The sequence below is a fragment of the Chelmon rostratus genome, chromosome 6 (assembly GCF_017976325.1).
Source record: "Chelmon rostratus isolate fCheRos1 chromosome 6, fCheRos1.pri, whole genome shotgun sequence".
In the NCBI taxonomy this organism is placed as follows: domain Eukaryota; kingdom Metazoa; phylum Chordata; class Actinopteri; order Chaetodontiformes; family Chaetodontidae; genus Chelmon; species Chelmon rostratus.
Window position 1 is genome coordinate 28,233,301 of NC_055663.1, and position 18,443 is coordinate 28,251,743.

The 18,443-nt window shown below is 42.1% G+C and overlaps 2 protein-coding genes across 2 annotated transcripts; one reads left to right on the forward strand and one right to left on the reverse strand.

Annotated features, from left to right (window-relative positions):
• Nucleotides 1–4,433: 4,433 nt before the first annotated feature.
• Nucleotides 4,434–10,446, forward strand: cd59 (CD59 molecule (CD59 blood group)). Its single transcript, XM_041939699.1, has 4 exons — nt 4,434–4,530; nt 6,000–6,159; nt 9,227–9,328; nt 10,164–10,446. Exons 2-4 carry the CDS (start codon nt 6,105–6,107, stop codon nt 10,361–10,363), a joined length of 357 nt encoding a protein of 118 aa, XP_041795633.1. The 5' UTR covers nt 4,434–4,530; nt 6,000–6,104; the 3' UTR covers nt 10,364–10,446.
• A 1,524-nt stretch (nt 10,447–11,970) lies between these two features.
• Nucleotides 11,971–17,575, reverse strand: kcnj11l (potassium inwardly rectifying channel subfamily J member 11, like). The gene is made up of 6 exons (XM_041939102.1): nt 17,463–17,575; nt 16,852–17,014; nt 15,095–15,334; nt 14,733–15,002; nt 13,226–13,433; nt 11,971–12,401 (listed from the first exon to the last, which is right to left on the reverse strand). The coding sequence occupies exons 2-6, from the start codon at nt 17,008–17,010 to the stop codon at nt 11,971–11,973; spliced, it is 1,308 nt and encodes a 435-aa protein (XP_041795036.1). The 5' UTR covers nt 17,011–17,014; nt 17,463–17,575.
• Nucleotides 17,576–18,443: the final 868 nt, after the last annotated feature.

Genomic DNA, 18,443 nt, shown 5'->3' on the forward strand with positions numbered 1-18,443 from the left:
TACAAGCTTTCTTTTCTCCTTTAGACCTGCTTTATTCCACACTGGTTTGCCTGGGCCAAGCCCCAAGCCTCCCCGGCCAAATTGAACATTTCCTACTATTTCTGCATGCCTAAGAGCTGCCTCTGCCTCCTGCACTGCTGCCCTTGGGTTCCATTTCCTCCCCCAGAAGGATTCGGAACCACATTGCTAACTAACATGTCCTTACTCCCAGATAATAAAAGTTCTGTCCTAACCTTAGTGCATTTAAATTCCTCTGTTAGACTGGATACTGGCAGCTGAAGCATTCCTTTCCCATACAAAGCTACATTGCTTAAGCACCTGGGAGCACCCAACCATTTTCTAATATAAGAGCTAACTAGCCTTTCCATTCTCTCTGCTACAGATAATGGGACTTCATATACTGACATTGGCCACATTAACCTAGGATACAAGCCAAACTGCAAGCACCACAACCTCAGTTTTCCTGGGAGCCCTGATTTATCTATTCTCTCCAGCCCTTCTGCAACATCCTTTCTAAATTGCACAACCTGTTCAACATCATTCAGGTCCACATTGTACCACCGTCCTAGACTCTTAACTGATTTCTCCCTAATTGTTGGGATTTCCTCACCATCTATAGCAAACTTTCTATCACTTACTTTCCCTCTGTATATTGAAATACTCCTTGACTTACTAGGCTTAATCTTCATACTAGCCCACTTGAGATTCTGATTGACTTTATCTAACAACCTCCTTGTACATGGCACTGTTGAAGTTAGCAGTGTCATATCATCCATATAAGCCCTAATTGGTGGAAGACGCATTCCATTCTGCCGTCTCTCTCCACCTACGACCCACTTGGAAGCCCTAATAATTACCTCCATAGCCATTGTGAAAGCTAGCGGGGACACTGTACATCCTGCCATAATACCAACCTCCAATCTTTGCCAGCCTGTTGTGAGCTCTGCGATACTTGCACACAGTCTGATGTCTTGGAAATATGCTTTCACCAAGTTAACAACTATCTCCGGCACTTTAAAGTAGTCAAAGGAACTCCAAATAAGGTTATGTGGCACTGACCCAAACGCATTAGCCAGATCTAAAAATACAACATTCAAGTCTCTTTTCTCCCTCTTAGCTGTCTGAATCTGATGCCAAATCATGCTAGTATGCTCTAAGCATCCCGCAAATCCTGGTATCCCTGCTTTTTGCACTGTCGTATCTATCATACCATTCCTTTCTAAGTATTTAGCCAGCCTCTGTGCTACGATACTAAAGAAAATCTTTCCCTCAACATTTAGGAGAGAAATCATCCGAAACTGGCTAAGGTCCGATGACTCCTTCTCCTTAGGGATGAAGACACCTCCTGCCCTGCGCCATGCTCTTGGAATACTTTGTTTCTCCCAAACTATTCTCAGGTATCTCCATAGTGTCCTTAAGATGCCAGGTGCACTCTTATAGACACGGTAGGGGACTCCATTAGGCCCTGGGGCCGAAGAAGCCTTTGCACGCCTAACCACCTCCACCACTTCTCTCCACCTAGGTGGGCTCACATCAGGTTTCTTTTCATCATCTGTGGAAGACTCAGACTCTCAGGTCTGTGTCATTGTATTTAGAGTCAGGACAGGTTCATCTGCGCATGTAGACCAGAAGTACAAATCACACAGGAAACCTTTGGTGAATGTAAAAGTTATGAATCCATGTTTCTCTCCAACTGCAGCGCACTGAATGTGTTAAAATCATCAAAAACTCTCCAGCGTCCCTGTAAACCTCCATTTTCAACCTCTAGAATAATGAAGGAGGACACGCTGACCTAAACTCAGAAGCTCCGGTGTTTTCAACAAGACATTGAACACATCACTTCATTAAAGAACAGCAGGCAAACAGGGTCCAGCACCAAATCTACTGAGTCAATAGAAGTTCAACTAAACTACATTAATCACCAAAACTCAGTTAAAAAAACGTCTTTTTAAAAACAGTCAAAACAAAACCTGAACCCTGACAGACACAGAAGCTGTGTCTCTTCACTTTGGTCCAAATCTGCAGCCAAGTTCTCACTGCTGGACTGAAGTTTGTTTGACACTCGTGCAAATCTTTCTGTTTCTGTAATAAATGAAGTCATTCACTGGTCCGACATGTCTTCTCTGCAACATTTGGTTTACAGAGTAAACTTTCATTTAATCCGATTTAAAATAAATCTTTACGGCTCCGAAAAGCGTCTTGGCGGAGAATCAGGGGAACAAAAGCAAACTATAGTGTCAGTATCTCTCTATAGTCCTGTGGTGCATATTTATCAGTTTCATTCTTCACTGTTCGCTGCAGGCAGAGTGAAGTAGTTTAAATGGAAAAGAAATGTTTGGACAAAAGGCCTCCAGGCAGCTTCAGACAGCAGCTGGATGCAGATACAGTCGCTCCTCTGTCTGCAGCGTCTGTCACGCCCTGGGACTGATACATGACGAGCAACACCCATCCCACCAAACCCCTGCAGAGAAAAGCCTGTTTTTTCTCTGTCAGCACGCTCGCAGTCAGAGGGTTTCTGCTGTGCTGTGAGTCCACACAGCAGATTGTTCTCCAGTGTTGATAATCTGGGTCTTTTTACTTGTTTTTCAGGTTCAATTTGGTTCATTTTTGTTGTCTTTCCATACATTCATTTTTGTATTTGTCCAGCACAAACTCAGATTTATGTCTGATTCTCATTTTGTCAATTTAATCATGTAAAAAAAACCGTCAGGAGCCCAAATACATGAAATTGTTGGACAGGCGCCTTAAACATATCCAAATCATTAGTGATAAGCACTTAAAGTATTATTGTTGAACAGTTAACAGTTGAAATGCTGTAACAAATATATATATATTGCTTTGATGTTTATACACACAAACAGGGCAGACAAACTGGTTTTGTGCCTGTGAATCATAGAAATATGAATAATTCAAAGTTGTAAAGATTTAATGAAATGTTTTATGTCTGCAGACATAAATGAGATGACGTGTGAAAGTTCATCACATCAGCTTTGAACTGTTTTCTCAGCTTGTCTCCACATGATTTATACACGTTCCTGTAGATAAAACATAAAGTAAAGAACTATGAAAGAAAATGCATGAAGCATAACAACAAGTGTTTCTGGGGTAAGTCAGAGCAGCGAAGCAGATTTAAAGGTTAGGATTGTGGCGGTCGCGTCAGTGAACGCCTCTGCTGCCTCTGAGGCGTCTGGAGCATCAAAAACACTCACATGCCAAACCAACGCCAGAAGCTGCACCATCAAACACTCAGATCTGACCACGATGTAGAAGTTCATCACTTAAATGTTGCTGATGAAAAAGCTCGAGTAATTTTATTTACTTTATATACTGCTGGGTAGTTAAGTCTGTAATCATACATGATCAATTCATTCTATTGTGTTTTAATAATCTGAATCTGCAAATTAATGAGTTACTAAAGCTTTAAAATCAGTGCAGACGATGTAAAAGTACAATGTTTGTCATTGACATGTAGTACAAGTATCTAAAACTAGTACTTAAGTACAGTACATGAGTAAATGTACTCTGTACCCCAGGCCATCCTACTGTGGTCAGGTTAAAATCTCATAACTCCAGACGAAAGCTTGTGTGCTGTGTTTTGTGTTGAGAAAATAAAGTATTTTATATAAACTGTTCTGTCTGCAATGTTAACTTCCTACCACTGGGGGGCGCAGTTGGAGATTTAAAAATTCTGTACGTAGCAGCTAAAGCTCAATAATAACTGACTGTCAGTTTTACAGCTGACTCAGTAATAACTGATTTATTTAACAAATGATCCAGTTAATGTTCATTTCAGATGACTTTCGGATTTAAGGACGTTAATCTGGGATTTTGTCTAAAGAAGTTTCAGTGAAGAAGGCGATTATCAGTATTAAACACTGAAATCACCTTCAACTGCACATTTCACGAAACATGTTTCTAATATAATAATTAGAACATTAAGCTTTGTTTGTACGGCACCTTAAATGCAGCTCAGAGGACTTTACAACAAAGACGTCACATCCGCCAAGTGCTTCATATAGAAAGACAAAGAATGGAGAGAACAGGTAGAGAAAATCATTGTCAAGTACACAGACTGCATAAAATCATGTAAAATACAGCTTTTATAAAAAAAAAAAGTGCAGCAGTGCATCAGTGTGAGGCAAAGCACAAAGTTTCAGTCTGTATCAGGGAGTCAGAGCTCTTTAAGGCTAAAGTGAACCGATCAGTTAGCTTTCTGTTAAAACCTGATATCTGCATGTAGTTTGTTCCAGAGCTTTGAGGCAAAGGCCGCAGCCCTGAATTTCTTTCAGCTGCTGGAAACTTCCGGGAAGGAAGATGATCACAGTGTTCTTGAAGGCAAATAATAAACATCAGCAGGGTAGCTTGGTCCTGGTTCATTAAGGAGGAGGACCTTCAAATCAGTCCTGAATGTTACAGGAAGCCGGTGCAGAGAAGCTGAAACTGGACTAATGCGGTCTCTCCTCTTGGTTCTGGTTCATGGTCGAGCAGTTTTGAATGAGCTGAGGTCTCTCAGTGGTCTTTCTTCTAGAGGTCAGTCAATAATGATGTATCTTTTTGATTTATAAACGGTCGGACTTCAGCTGGTGGGAAAAAGGTGGAAAAATGAAGTATTCACCTCATTGATGTGGGATTTGAATCTCAGATCTGAATCCAGGAATCCAGGAGAACACCAAGATTTGATTTAAGGCGTAGGGTTGCGTTCAAGACACTGAGGTGCATTGTGAAATATTTCATTTTATTTTGAAGGAATTTCTTGGGTAAAGAGGAAGTACTGATTGAAAAGAGGTGTAATCCTGGTCTGTAATGGGTCAAAGGTGTGATTGACAGAAGGAGAGAGTGAGAGTGTGAGAATGCTTTTTAGTTTTTAAAAGAAAAGAAGAAGAGGAAAAAAAAGACAGAGGGGTCAGACGACGAGTCACCTGGCGAGTGGCGAGAAGTATTAGTAGTTTCAGTGTCTAGAAGATTGTTGTAAATAATCAGGACAGCAGGCTAACATCAACCGCTAGCTTACACACTTCTGATAAAGCGCCTGTGGTCGGTTGTCTGTTGGGACTGAAACAGCTAAAGACAAAATTAAATGATTTAATTTTCATGTTGTCCAAAAAAAAAGAAAAAAGAAAAAAGCTTCGCTATCATGGAACAGATAAGTTATTGCCAATAGCCCAGCACACAGGAAGCAGCCGCCATTTGAACTCTTTGGCTCCTCGAGTGTACGAGTGACGGTTAGCATGTTAGCATGTTAGCATGAATCCAACCAAACCAAAAAACCAAAGAATATCACATAATTTTTTTTTTACTTAAATGTAAAAAATACTCACTACAGATCAGTAATAATTTTCTATGAAATCCATCATTTTGTGTCACATAGTCAACGTGTTGCTGTTGCTTGTTTGACAAATTCAACTCAACTGATATTTATGAGACAGCGAGTCAAAGTGTTACCAGTAGTGCCTATAAAAGCTTTCCAAATCATATCGATTAGCTCATCGATCATCACTGTCTTACTTCTTTGACAGGCCAGAGTTAGCATCAGTACACCAGCTCCACTCCACTCTGGATGGAACCTGAAATAAAAGTACTGTGAAATGTACTTATTTTAAATTAAATTATTATGTGTTTACGACTTTATTAATAAGATTCACACAATAAAAAAAACGGATTATTAGAAAGTAAGACATTTTAACAACTTCACGTCTTGTGCTGCTCAGATTTTTTATTCTTATGTATGCATACACACACACACACACACACACACACACACGCACAAACATTTATATAATAATTGTGACCATAGCAACAGAATGACTGTGTGTAAAGAGCTTTAAATAGATGACAGGCAGCATACATAAACAGCACTACAGCCATAATAAAAGCCTCAGTGAGGCAGAGGCCAAGTGATTGTCGGAGGGGAGGAGGAGGAGGACGTTTGGACAGACAGGGGGCCTTTGTGGTCCGCCGGACAAAGAGCCGTTCTCAGTGGACTCCCGTCTTCCTCACAGGGTCACAGTGGAACGCATCGGACGCCAAACCCCGCCGGACCCTCTGCTGCTCCAGCCGGACTCCTTCTTCTGTCTGGTTTTTCTGGTCGCTCGCAGGGAGACGCCATGAAGCGCTGCCTCGGACTCTTCCTGCTGCTTTGCTTTGGGATGTTTCGTTCAGGTGAGGGAAGCAGGACTCATCACATGCTGACACATCCAGGCTGAAATGACCCACAACCCTCATAATCACTGCACACTAATTTATCCTTCACTGATACCCCCCCGGGGTTTATAATATTCACAACTAGATGTACCTGACAGCAATAAGGTAAATATAAGATGCAGTCAGCGTGTCCTGTCATACTGGTAAATTGTCAAGGATGAAAACACTATAAAGCTCGTAGGAAAGAACAGACTTACAGACTAATGATTAACTATTTCCCAGAAGTTTTAAACCCTCTCAGGCTGCTCCAGAGAACTGAAGCAGTGTATAAGGATGTATTTCTGCTTGTAGAAACATTCAATCTAAAACCTCTTTTTGCTAAATCTAATCTAAATATGAACAAAAATCTGACAAATAGGATGTAAGCAACCAGAAGCTGTATTATTTACAATTCTGTCAGTGAGGTCTATCTTATTCTGAATTACTGTCCTTTGCTCCTGGGAGAAAACTGAGATTTTGAAGATACACTGGTACAAACATTTAGTTTGAATACTGTCTGAGTGTCTGAAGAGCTGCTGCACCAGAAGGTGGCAGCAAAATCAAAGAAATGTTTGATGTGTTGCACCGTCAGTGAGGTTGATTGAAGCAGGTAGGAACGTGCTTTAACTGCCTCCGCTGGAAGACGATCATCTGAAATACTACTCGAATAATTACTAGCAGGTTTTGCTGCATTACTGTCTGAGCTGCTTCAGATAAACACTGTGGATCCAGCTTGACTCTGGATCGACACAGAACGGCCTCACTGTTTCCTGAGTGATCAGAAGCTTTATCATCAGCTCAGCACTCAGCAGTTTTCTACTGAAATTTGATCATTATGGATGTTATTAAAGCAGCATTATCTCATAAAGAGAGTTGTACATCATCAGTATATCAAGAATAATGGACTCGCCCCTAATGGACACCACAAGTTATGAGCTTTGGACTAGACAGCATCCCATTAGCATCTCTGACAACACGCTGTAAAGAGTTCATGTTTGCTAATGGAGCTGTTATTTTATATATAAATGCTGTAATAATATAAAATTCACCTTCATAGGACAAGTCATACTTGATACTGATACTAAACACTTTAATTTCCTCATATCTGCTGACAAAGATCTTATAATTTAAAAATAAACTTTAGATACTCTCAGAAATGCTAAACAGGCAGCTAAATTTATTCCACAAACACTTTTTGCGGCAGTGGTGTAGTGACCGGCTGTCAGCCAATCACAGTTGCAGGCTGCAGGTAACTGAAGGCTGTCACGGTGCGACAGAGCAGCGTTTTTAATCAAATGTTAGACGCCATTTGTGTCTCGTGTAGGTTGTGATGATGGAACTCGGATAATTAGAACACATTTAGGAAATGTTCTGCGATATTAAATATTTCTGAGTTTGTATCTTCGGATGATCAAACTGTCTGTTTGAAAAGTTTGATTGAAACGTTTGCAGTTTGGAGGGACGTGCTGCTCTACAGACAGCAATAAAGATTCGAGGCTTAAGGTTTGACGTTTTCCGTTTGGACGGCAGAACAGATACAGCAGTTATAATGACTTCATCTTGTGTCTTTTTATTATTTCATCACAGTGTGAACCGTCAGAGAACCGTCAACATCCACCAACAACATGAAAAAACTGTCCCATTTGTTAAAAAACTGTTTCTAAGACTCCACAGCTTATAGCAATTAATGTGTTTGTGTATTTGGTGAGTTTTTATCTCTCTGAGTACTATTAATAATTATCAGAATCATCATTGGAATATATATAATACATGAATACATTTAAGTATGTAGCATAGATGGAACTTAACCACTAAAACATCATTGTTTGTTTTTTTCTCCCTTGTGAACTGATTTAGCTGCTGCCTCATTGAATCATGTGGAATAAAAATCAAATCACCAAACTGAACATAGCTTTAGTTTTAGGTTGGGCTAGCTGCGGCTATCTCACAAGCTCGCTTTCATGTGATATAACCCTTTGTCCAGTTAGATGTTATCTGCCAGAGTGCAGTGACAGCAGCCTGGACACTAATACACAGCCTCGATGCAGTAATACACAGCCTGGATGCAGTAATACACAGCTAAAGTACAGATACTGTGTTTTTTTTATTTTTAGGTCTGTTTTGTAGTTACTTTAACTTCAAAAAACTTCACAGCAAACAAACGTGTGGATGGAGTCGTATTTATTTATGCAGTTTCAGCCACATGTGTAGTTAGTACATGTTGTAGGACAGAGCAATGAGAGCACAGGTGGTCACAGGTGAGGCCACAGGTGAACAGCAGACAGGTGGATCGTGTGAATGTTTTCACGCCTTTTTGCCAGCGTTAATACGTGTTCAAGCATGAATTCAGGCAGCTGTTACCTGTGAGGGATGATGGTGAGGGGTGGTCACTGTAGGTCTGTACTCTGGATGAGCTGAATATTCTTCTTCCTCTTCTTCCTCTTCTTGTCATCATCCTTCTTCTTCTTCTTGTCCCTCTCCTTCTTCTCATTTTTCTTCTTCTTGTCCTTCTTCCCCTTCTCATTCTTCTTCATTTCCTCCTTCCCCTTCTCCTTGTTCTTCTTCTTCTTCCTCTTCTCCTCCTTTTTCTTCTTCTCGTTCTTCTTTTTCGTCTTTTTCTTTTTTCTTCTCCTTTTTCTTCTTTTCGGCTTTATCTTTTTCATCTTTTTGGTCTTCTCCTTCTCACCCTTCTTCTGTTTCTTCTTCTTCTGCTTCTTCTTCATCATCTTTTTGGTCTTCTTCTTCTGCTTCTTCTTCATCATCTTTTTGGTCTTCTTCTTCTCCTTTTTCTTCTTCTTCTTCTTCTGCTTCTTCTTCTTCATCTTTTTGGTCTTCTCCTTCTCACCCTTCTTCTGTTTCTTCTTCTTCTCCTTTTTCTTCTTCTTCTGCTTCTTCTTCTTCATCTTTTTGGTCTTCTCCTTCTCGCCCTTCTTCTGTTTCTTCTTTTCCTTCTTTTCTCCTTTTTCTTCTGCTTCTTCTTCTTCTTCATCATCTTTTTGGTCTTCTCCTTCTCACCCTTCGTCTGTTTCTTCTTCTTCTTCTTCAGGTTCTGGACTTCGCTGTTATAAGTGTTCTGATTACACTGGGCGCTGTGAGAACGTGCAGGAGTGCACGTATGAAGACTCTTGTATATCTCTGAGTGAAAGAGGTCAGTGATCACTTTGTCCACATGTGATTGTTTTTGAGTATAAGTACTGTTACTCAAGTATTTCAGCCACTATGTGTGTAGTTTACATATAATTTCAGTGCTGGAAGAAGTATTCAGTAAAGTAAAAATAAAGAAGCATCAAAATATACTTAAAGAATCAAAAGTAGAAGTTCCCCTTATGGAACATGACCCCAGTCATATTGTATTATCAGTTCTATTCATATTATTGGAATATTATTGTTGATGCATTGATGTAAGCAGCATCCAAATGTTGTCAAGGTTTAACTAATTTTAACTACTTAATATACTGTTGTGTAGTTGATTGATAAGAATTTATAATCGTATTTGTTAAACTGATCATGTTTTAAGGAAAGTCTTAATTTGAAATGTAAATAAAGCTGTAAGATAAACATAGTGAAGTAAAAGAAAACTATATTTCCTCTGAGATGGAGTAAAAGTAGGATGTAGCAGAAAATGGAAATACTCTAGTAAAATAAAAGTACTTTAAAATTTTACTTGGGATTTGAGAGCAGTTACAACAGTGTCTAAGTTCGAATGACCACTAGAGGGAGCCATTGTCAGAGTCAATGACACTTTATTCGTACAGATTGATCTCTGCTGAAGTCTGTTTCCCAAAGATGAGGCCAGACCGGCTCTTGATCCAGCAGAGATGGATCTGGGTTCGGTTTATGGCTGGAAACTCTTCTTGTTCCTTTCTTTTGTTCGTCCTTTGTGCTTCTATAGACAGGATTTTACTGGTCCTTTGAACTATTTTTCCCTTTGGTTTGTGTGTATGTGTGTGTGTGTGTGTGTGTGTGTGTGTGTTTCTGTCCAGGTGGGAAGACCATCCGTCAGTGTATCAGGTACACGGACTGCGATAACTCTCGCCTCACCCAGATGTTTCCGGCCATCTCCGGCTTCACTTATCGCTGCTGCAGCAGCAACCTCTGTAACTCCGGCATCACTGTTACCATGGCAACGCCCGCCCTGGCTCTGGCGGCGTCCCTGCTGAGCTTGTGGTGGTCTTGGATCTGAATGAGTCCAGGTTACTGTAGTTTAGTATTTCAGGATTTCAGCTAACATGAACTAAATTGAGTGTTTTTAGTAGCCGTGGCACTTACAGGTTCTCAGGTCAATAAAGAATAATTATAATAATCGTTTTTCCACTTGTTTACTAATTTCCTGTTTCATACCTTATTCCAATTTAACTATAAATAAAGGACAAAAAGAAAGAATTTCTTTGTTTTCTTGTATTTTTACATCAAATTCATATTCAGGCTTCTTCCTCAAACTCTATTTCATGATGACTCAACAATTCATAAGTTCATAAGGACCAGGAGTACTGATGTGTTGATTGACAGTGAGACAGACCAATCATGGACAAGCCTCAGTGAGCAGGAGGCTGGTTATTGTTTAAATGTGGAGACCGCGTTCAAGTCTCTCCTGGAGGACTTTCACAGTGTTCACATGAAAAGTGAAGCTGAAACAGACGTTCAAACCCTGACACAGTGCTAAGTTCACTGATCTGTGAAGATAAAACTTTTCTGATGATGATGGTGATGATGACTTCACTAAAATTAAACTGGGATCTTCTTTCATTGGTTGCTTCCCTGATCATCACTGATGATTAATAAAATCTGTGAACAGTTTGAGACCTGCTGCTTCAACACCACACAACATGACTACAAATACAAAAACTGATTTATTTAAACATCATAAATCAACAGCAGCTTATAAACAGAGACACATTCCAGGATAAATCTAAGAGGATTTAAAGACTCATGTAACATACTGCATAACACCAGGCTTTATATGACTAATATATTAACCCATATAAACACTGGGCTTTATGTGAAGGGGATGTAATTTGTAATAAAGAGGAGATGGTTACTACACGTATCACATTCTAAGTACAAGGGTTAGCATGAAGGCTGATAATCTACAGGAAACAATTTGTATGTGTTCATTTATTCTTAATATTGTCCCAAATAAAGGAAGTGAAGGTGCAGCTACAGTCTGAAAACATTCAGACACCAAAAACAGCTCCAGGAACAACAAAAAATCAATCACATCCCGGGAAAAACATTTCGTAGGCTCTTAGTTAAGTTTCACTGGCAGTGATAGTCTAACATCGCAGGATACAGTAAATAAACTGTTGAACTTCCTGTAATTATCCACCTTTTTCTTCCAGCCTGAGAGCGGACTTCACGCTGCAGCTTCCTTTGCTAAGTGAACTAGATGATGTGGGAACAGTCTGTAAGACGTTGTTTAGTGAAAACCTCTCTGAGGGTCAGACGTTCAGATCGATACCACTCTGATGTCTGTTAGAGAGACAGCAGAGCCTCTCAGACTACCAGTCCACACTCCGTATCCACTGGTCCATGTGGTACATGTAGCGTGGAACATGTAGCATAGAACATGTAGTGAGGAGCATGTAGCGAGGAGCATGTAGCGAGGAGCATGTAGCGAGGAACATGTAGCGTGGAACATGTAGCGTGGAACCTGTAGTAAGGAACATGTAGCGTGGAACATGTAGCGTGGAACATGTAGCGTGGAACATGTAGCGTGGAACCTGTAGTGAGGAACATGTAGCGAGGAACATGTAGCGTGGAACATGTGTGAACTGTGTGGCCTCCTGGTTCTCAGTCACTCATCTCTCCCTGTCCGTCCTCTTCGATCTGTCGTCCAATCACTTCCAGCTGGACCTTCTTCTTCTGTCCTTTCTGCTCAGTGTCTTTCTCTAGCTTGTCTGATTGGGTGTACCAGGGTTGAGGGGAGGAGCTATCACAGGTCCGGCCTCCTCGGCGGAAGCCTCCTCTGCCAGCTCGGACCAACCCCCAGCCCTGCAGGTGGGCGTCAGAGCCGCCCTGCTGGACTCCCCTGGTCTGGTCCAGCTCTTTGGCGCTGAGAGACGACATCCTGACGGGAACCGTGTTGCCAAACTTGGAGTAGTCAACGCAGTAACGCCCGTCCTCCTCTGTCATGATGGAGACAAAGCGCCTCCCCCACAGGATCTCCTCAGGAGTGTAGGAGGTCCGAGCCTGCATGGTGATCCCTGTTGTTTCCACCACACCTAAACAGAGAGCGAAAGACTTTCAGTCATACTGCAACGGTTCGCTTCCCATTCATCTCTATTCATACGTTTTTCTGCTGACTCGTCTGCAACCAGCCCATCATCACCAGAAAGACAGGTTGAATGTGCAAGCAGCTGATTGCGACCCATATTTACATTTAGTGTTAAGCGGTCGCAGTAATTATGACGTAAGCAAAGGAGGAAGTCAGATGACCCAGATAAAGAGCAAGAAAGTTTGCATTTGGAGGAAGGTGGAGTGGAGGGATGGTCCAACAAACACAGGACTTCCATTCAGGGGACTGCTGTTCGTTGACCTATTTTAACTTATATAATATACTTCAGTGACAGGAACATCATTATTTCAACCCATTTCCTAAAGCTAACCAAACTGTGACCTTTCACAACGTTAGCCACATCGGGATGAAGGTCTGGTACGACCAAGGTCTGGTACGATCAGGGTCTGGTACGATCAAGGTCCATTACGCCTGCCGCTGGACTCTCCACTGGACACATATGTCATTTTGGGAGTTGTTGGCCTATTCAGTCATTTAGATAAGAGGACATGTTACATGCAGTAACATTCCTTTGCTTCAGTGTTGGTCCTACTCTCTTTGTCTTTAGTGGGGGGCGAGCTGACCAACACCTGTCCACACTCAGTCGGTGGACAGCCTCATATGACCCCACTTCAAAAAACTATTCCTTTAAATCTTCTTTCACTTTATGATGAACTAATACATATTTCAGTAGTTCCATGTTAGAACGGTAGAACATATGTATTATTGTGAATCCTTGTTGACAGGATCCAGGTCTGTGTGGTTCCTGACCTTCCAGGATGACAATGATCTCCAGCTCCTCAGAGGCCAGCGATTGGGCGGAGAGCTCGTACAGAGGACTCCCTCTCTCCATGGTGTGGCTGATGATGAGAGGAGAAACCAGGAAGATGCCGTTACTCCTCAGAGGGTTCTCCACCTGGATGTCCAGCTGGGACACCGGGATCACCTCGCCCTCTGCCGTCACGGTGCGCCGGATCACCTGGACGGAAAACTTCAGTCTTAACATCAACAGAAAAATCAGTGTCTTTAACCAGCTTCAGTTCAGGTGGACTGAGACTGGCTGGCTTTAGCTTGGATGTTCGCTTTGCTACTTCCTGTTTAATGCAGCTTGTTATTAGTTCTGACATTCAAGGTTTCTGAAGGACGAGTTCAGCTTTTCTGAAAAATAAGCTTAGAATGTACTTTCTGATGGTGAGTTGGATGTGCAGATTGATATCACTCTCATGTTTGTACAGTAAATATGAAGCTACAGCCAGTAGACAGTTAGCTTAGCTAAGCACTGTCACACCGCAGTGGGGTCTGTCTCGTCATGGGTTTTTTTGTCTTGTCATTTCCTGTTTTATTTTGAAGGTCTAACTCTCCTCTCGTTTCAGAGCACTTGCTCTTCCTCATGTGTCCCGTGTGTCCGCCTTGATCACCTGTTGTCTCCACCTGTTCCTGATTACCCTCCACGTGTTAAATAGTCTGCGTCTCCCTTGTCTCGTGCCAGTGTGTCTTTGTCCGTCGGCGATTCACCCGAGCCTGTCTTCCCCGTTCGTCCTTGCCACAGCCACAGTCTTTGTTCCGTAAGCTCTTGTTTCCTCCTTGTGAGTGTTTTTGTTTTGTAATTTTGATATTATAGTTTCTGATTTATTTTCTTGTCTTAGTCCTGAGCTGAATTGATTTCCTCGTTGTAGAGTGATTTTCTTCTGTTTCTGTTTTAGTATTTAGATTCTAGTTCCTCCGCTTTTTAGGAGAGTATTTTGAGTTTATAGTTTTCCTTATCTAGCTTCGATAGTTTCCTGTATTCATAGCCCATAGAGTTTTCCTCCTTCTGGAGTGTTTTTTGTTCCTTATTTTTATTGTCACAGTGTTTTCTAGTTTTTCCTCATAGTGAGCGTTTTCTGTTCTTTGTTATTTTCTTATTCTTGATATTTATAGTTATAGCCTTTTGCCTAGTATAATTCTATAGCCTATTTGTTTGACACTCATCGAAGTGGATCTTGGGTTGAGTTCAATAAAGATCTGTGAATTCAAATCTCTGCGTCTGAGTCCTGATCTGAGTCCCAGCCAAGCACAAAGACTGGAATGAGAAGCAATGGCTGTGTCCCCCTGTTGTTTTGAGTCTTTATGGTAATTTTTTTGTAGCAATTTGGGATCATTTTGTGTGTTTTTGTTGTAATTTTACATCTTTGTGTGTTTGTTTTGTGTCTCTTCGTGGTTGTTTTGAGTCCATTAACGTCCCTGTGCCTGTCTGGCCCATCCGAACACAGTCAGGTGTCAGGTGTGCAGACGTCACCTGCAGCTGGACGGTGGCAGAGATGATCATACTTTTCCTCAGGTCTCCGACTCTGAACATGAAGGTCGGACGGCCGTTTCGACTAGCGATGACGGCGTTTCTGGAGAAGATGAGCGTCTCTGCTCGGCGGTTGGCCTGTGCCGTCTTCATGAAGACGCAGCCGAGCATCACAGCGTTGATGATCAGCCCCAGAATATTCTGGATGATCAACACGGTGATGGCTAGAGGACACTCCTCCGTCACCATCCTGCCACCAAAACCAATGGTCACCTGCAGCAGACGGCACGTTCACGAGTTCACGAGTTCACAGCCAACAAAAGCACAAACAGCTGCACCTGGATCAGTCAGCGAACAGCTCTCACCTGGACCTCAATGGAGAAGAGGAAGGCTGAGGTGAAGGAGTGGATGGCGGTGACGCAGGGAATGGGGCCCGGCTCGCCATTTGGGTCGCGGGGCTCCAGGTCACCGTGGGCGAAGGCCAGGAGCCACCAGATCATAGCGAAGAGCATCCAGGAGCAGAGGAAGGCCGAGGTGAAGATGAGGAGGGAGTGTTGCCACTTCAGGTCCACCATGGTGGTGAAAACATCCTGCAGGAAACGACCCTGAAACCCACGAGGAAGACAAAGGGAAGTAAAACTGGACGTGGACTTGTGTTTGCGCAGACTGTTAAAAGTGTCTCAAATGGACTTTTGTTTAATTTTCTGATCCTTGTTATTCAAAGATCTGCAGGACGGAGCAGGAATCCACGATGCGTCCTGTTCACTTTTGGTTCCATTAATCGAACAGAGTGTGTTGCTGTGATTGGTCGCTGCTGTGTAAAGATGTTTGTTGTCTTTAATCTATTTATCTCGCCTGCAGCACTTTGAGTTCCAGAGTTGACAGAACAACGACTACGAGAACGTGTTGTTAGCTGGGAGGAACGTTCGGGTAACAACACACAGGAGTGGAACATTAAAGTTAATTTAAACACAAGATACTTGTGCTCAAAAAGAGGATTAATTCTCAGTGAAGAACCTTGGAGCTCTATTCTGCCTCTATACCTGCCAAAGAGCAGTGATTCCTAACAAGTCTCTGGGGGTCATCAGGTGGAAACCTCCCTTCAACGGTGTTTCGCCTACTTAGTCCCACGACACCTCCAGGAGGCTAGGCGGTGAACTCTGCGTCCCAGAGTCACCCCCCCTAGTGCCAGTTCACACTGCTCCTACACAATCCAAACAGCACTGCCACGTTCAACTGACCCAGAGATGCTCCAGGTAGGGGCCAGTACCGATGCTACCATTTAGCTATTGCTAATGCTAATGCTAACCGCTAAGAAGAACAGAAGAAGACAATGCAGTTCCAATGCTACCATTTAGCTAATGCAAATGCTAAATACTAATCACTACCTGCTAAGAGGAACAGAAGAAGACAATACAGCTAGATTCATCTATACTGTTAATATTAACTGCTAGATGCCAGTACTAACTGCTAAGATACTATCATACTACCACTGCTTTAGCTATTGTTAGCTGCTACAATGCTACCACAGGCCACAGGCCTAGATGCCACATGTAACTGCCAACTGCTGCACTACCATCATCTACCCCTGCCTCTCACCAACTGCACCAATAAAAGCGAGGTGGGAATACAAACGCTGGTTGGAGCAGGAATCCACGATGTGTCCTGTTTACTTTTGGTTCCATTAATTGAACAGAGTGTGTTGCTGTGATTGGTTGCTGCTGCGTAAAGATGTTTGTTATCTTTTATCTATTTATGTGTGTTTCTCAGATTTTGTGAAACTGTGACACATCAAATGTTTCCATTCATGCAAATGTTTGTGCTTTTGAAGAATTGTGACTGTGTGGTGATAATTATTTCAGTACTAACTGGCTGGTTTGCTGATGATGATGATGCTGATGATGAAGCAGCTCAGCACTTTGACCAGTGAAGAGTCATTCAGAGAGAATCTACCTGCATTATTCATCTCGCCTGCAGCACTTTGAGCTCCAGAGTTGACAGAACAACGACTACGAGAACGTGTTGTTAGCTGGGAGGAACGTTTGGGAGGAGTGGAACATTAAATAGTAATAATACTTCATAATACTGCAGGAATATTAGAACTGTTTCTCCTCTGATGTACCTGCTCCCTGATGTTCTTGTGAGCCACGTTACAGGATCCGGTCTTGGTGATGAAGCGGGCTCTCTGAGACCTGGAGTGACTGCGGTTCGGATGGTTCTGGTCCTCCGCTAGACGGGTCAGCAGGAACCCGTCCGGCAGGAGACCCTTCCTGGCCAACATGATGCTGCACACACACACACACACACACACACACACACACACACACACAGATTTAGGTTTACAGGTGTGGTGGAAACTGGCCTACATGTTCAATATGTTTACTTTGTTTCTTTATTTTGATTAATTTAAGATTAAATCAGAGTTACTATGATGTTTCGTGATTGCATCGATTACAGAACCACAGCAGCTCTCCGATCAATCATCTGACGACCCCCCAGATTGATCTCAGACTGATTTCCATCCACGGATGGAGGACAGACCCGCTGACATTGTGTTTATTACTAAGAGAATCCATTTCTACTAAAACCCCGCACAGGGCATCAGCTGCCGGTCAGCTCTCCGTCTGTAAATCTGCTCAGAATGATCAACATCAGCTGATCCTCACACGGATTTTCACTGAGCTCAGCGTAATGAACGGTCACGTGAACACAGGTAAGAAACGGTCATGTTACCTGTTCAGGAAACAGCAGCTCAGCGAATCTCCGATGAAGCTTTTAATTATGTCGACGTGAAACACCAGTCGGCCTCCATCGTTCAATCACTCCATCCTTCATCTCAGCCCAAACACAGGACCAGTGTCAAGTTACAACACCGTACAGGGCAGGGATTCCGGTCAACACCTTCAAAATAAAATGTAACGCGCAGTTTTCGCCACGAGCTTCCAGTGGCACGAGGAAGAGCTGGTGTCTCTCCTTATTTCTTGTGTTTTGTTTTAAATCACGGCTTTGTATTTTCTCTGCAGTGGATTTACTCAATAGCTGTAATTAAGTACACTTTTATGGTAAGAATTAAAAGTATGGTAGGTCAAGTCAGTTTAATATATTTAGCGCAGAATAACAAATCACAACTTCTAGAATCTGTACAGCAAACAGATGTAAAAAAAAACTTCTGTCCTCAGACCCGCACGTTTAGATGACAAAAAGATTTTCTATCCATTACATATCGACTAATTAATAAATTGTTTCATCTCTAATTTAAAACAGATTTATTTTTACAATCAATCACATAACTTGACATTTGGGAATTTGATTTTCACTCCTTCCAAACGCTCTGCATCTGTTATTACAGGTTACTAGTTTTAAGGGTTTTTAATCAAAAGGAAAAGACGTTTATTTTGAAAGATTTTACTCGGTTCCGGTGTTATGTAATGCGGATATATTTATCTTTACTCAGCTGCTGCAGGATTCTGAGCAGGTTCACACTGCGGAGGCGTCCTGCTGCCTGCAGAGGGCAGCAGAGTTCACAGTTCACCAATGCTTCATGAAATAATCAGTAAATCAGATTCATCAGTGACTAAAAAAGAATCAGTGTGACATTCGTTTGAGTCATTGATGTTCTATTAGCAGCAGTAGTCTGTAGTAATTAAGGGATTTAAAAAACGTGTGCATGGATAATGTGGTTATTAATTAGAAAGTACCCAAAATGTACCCAAA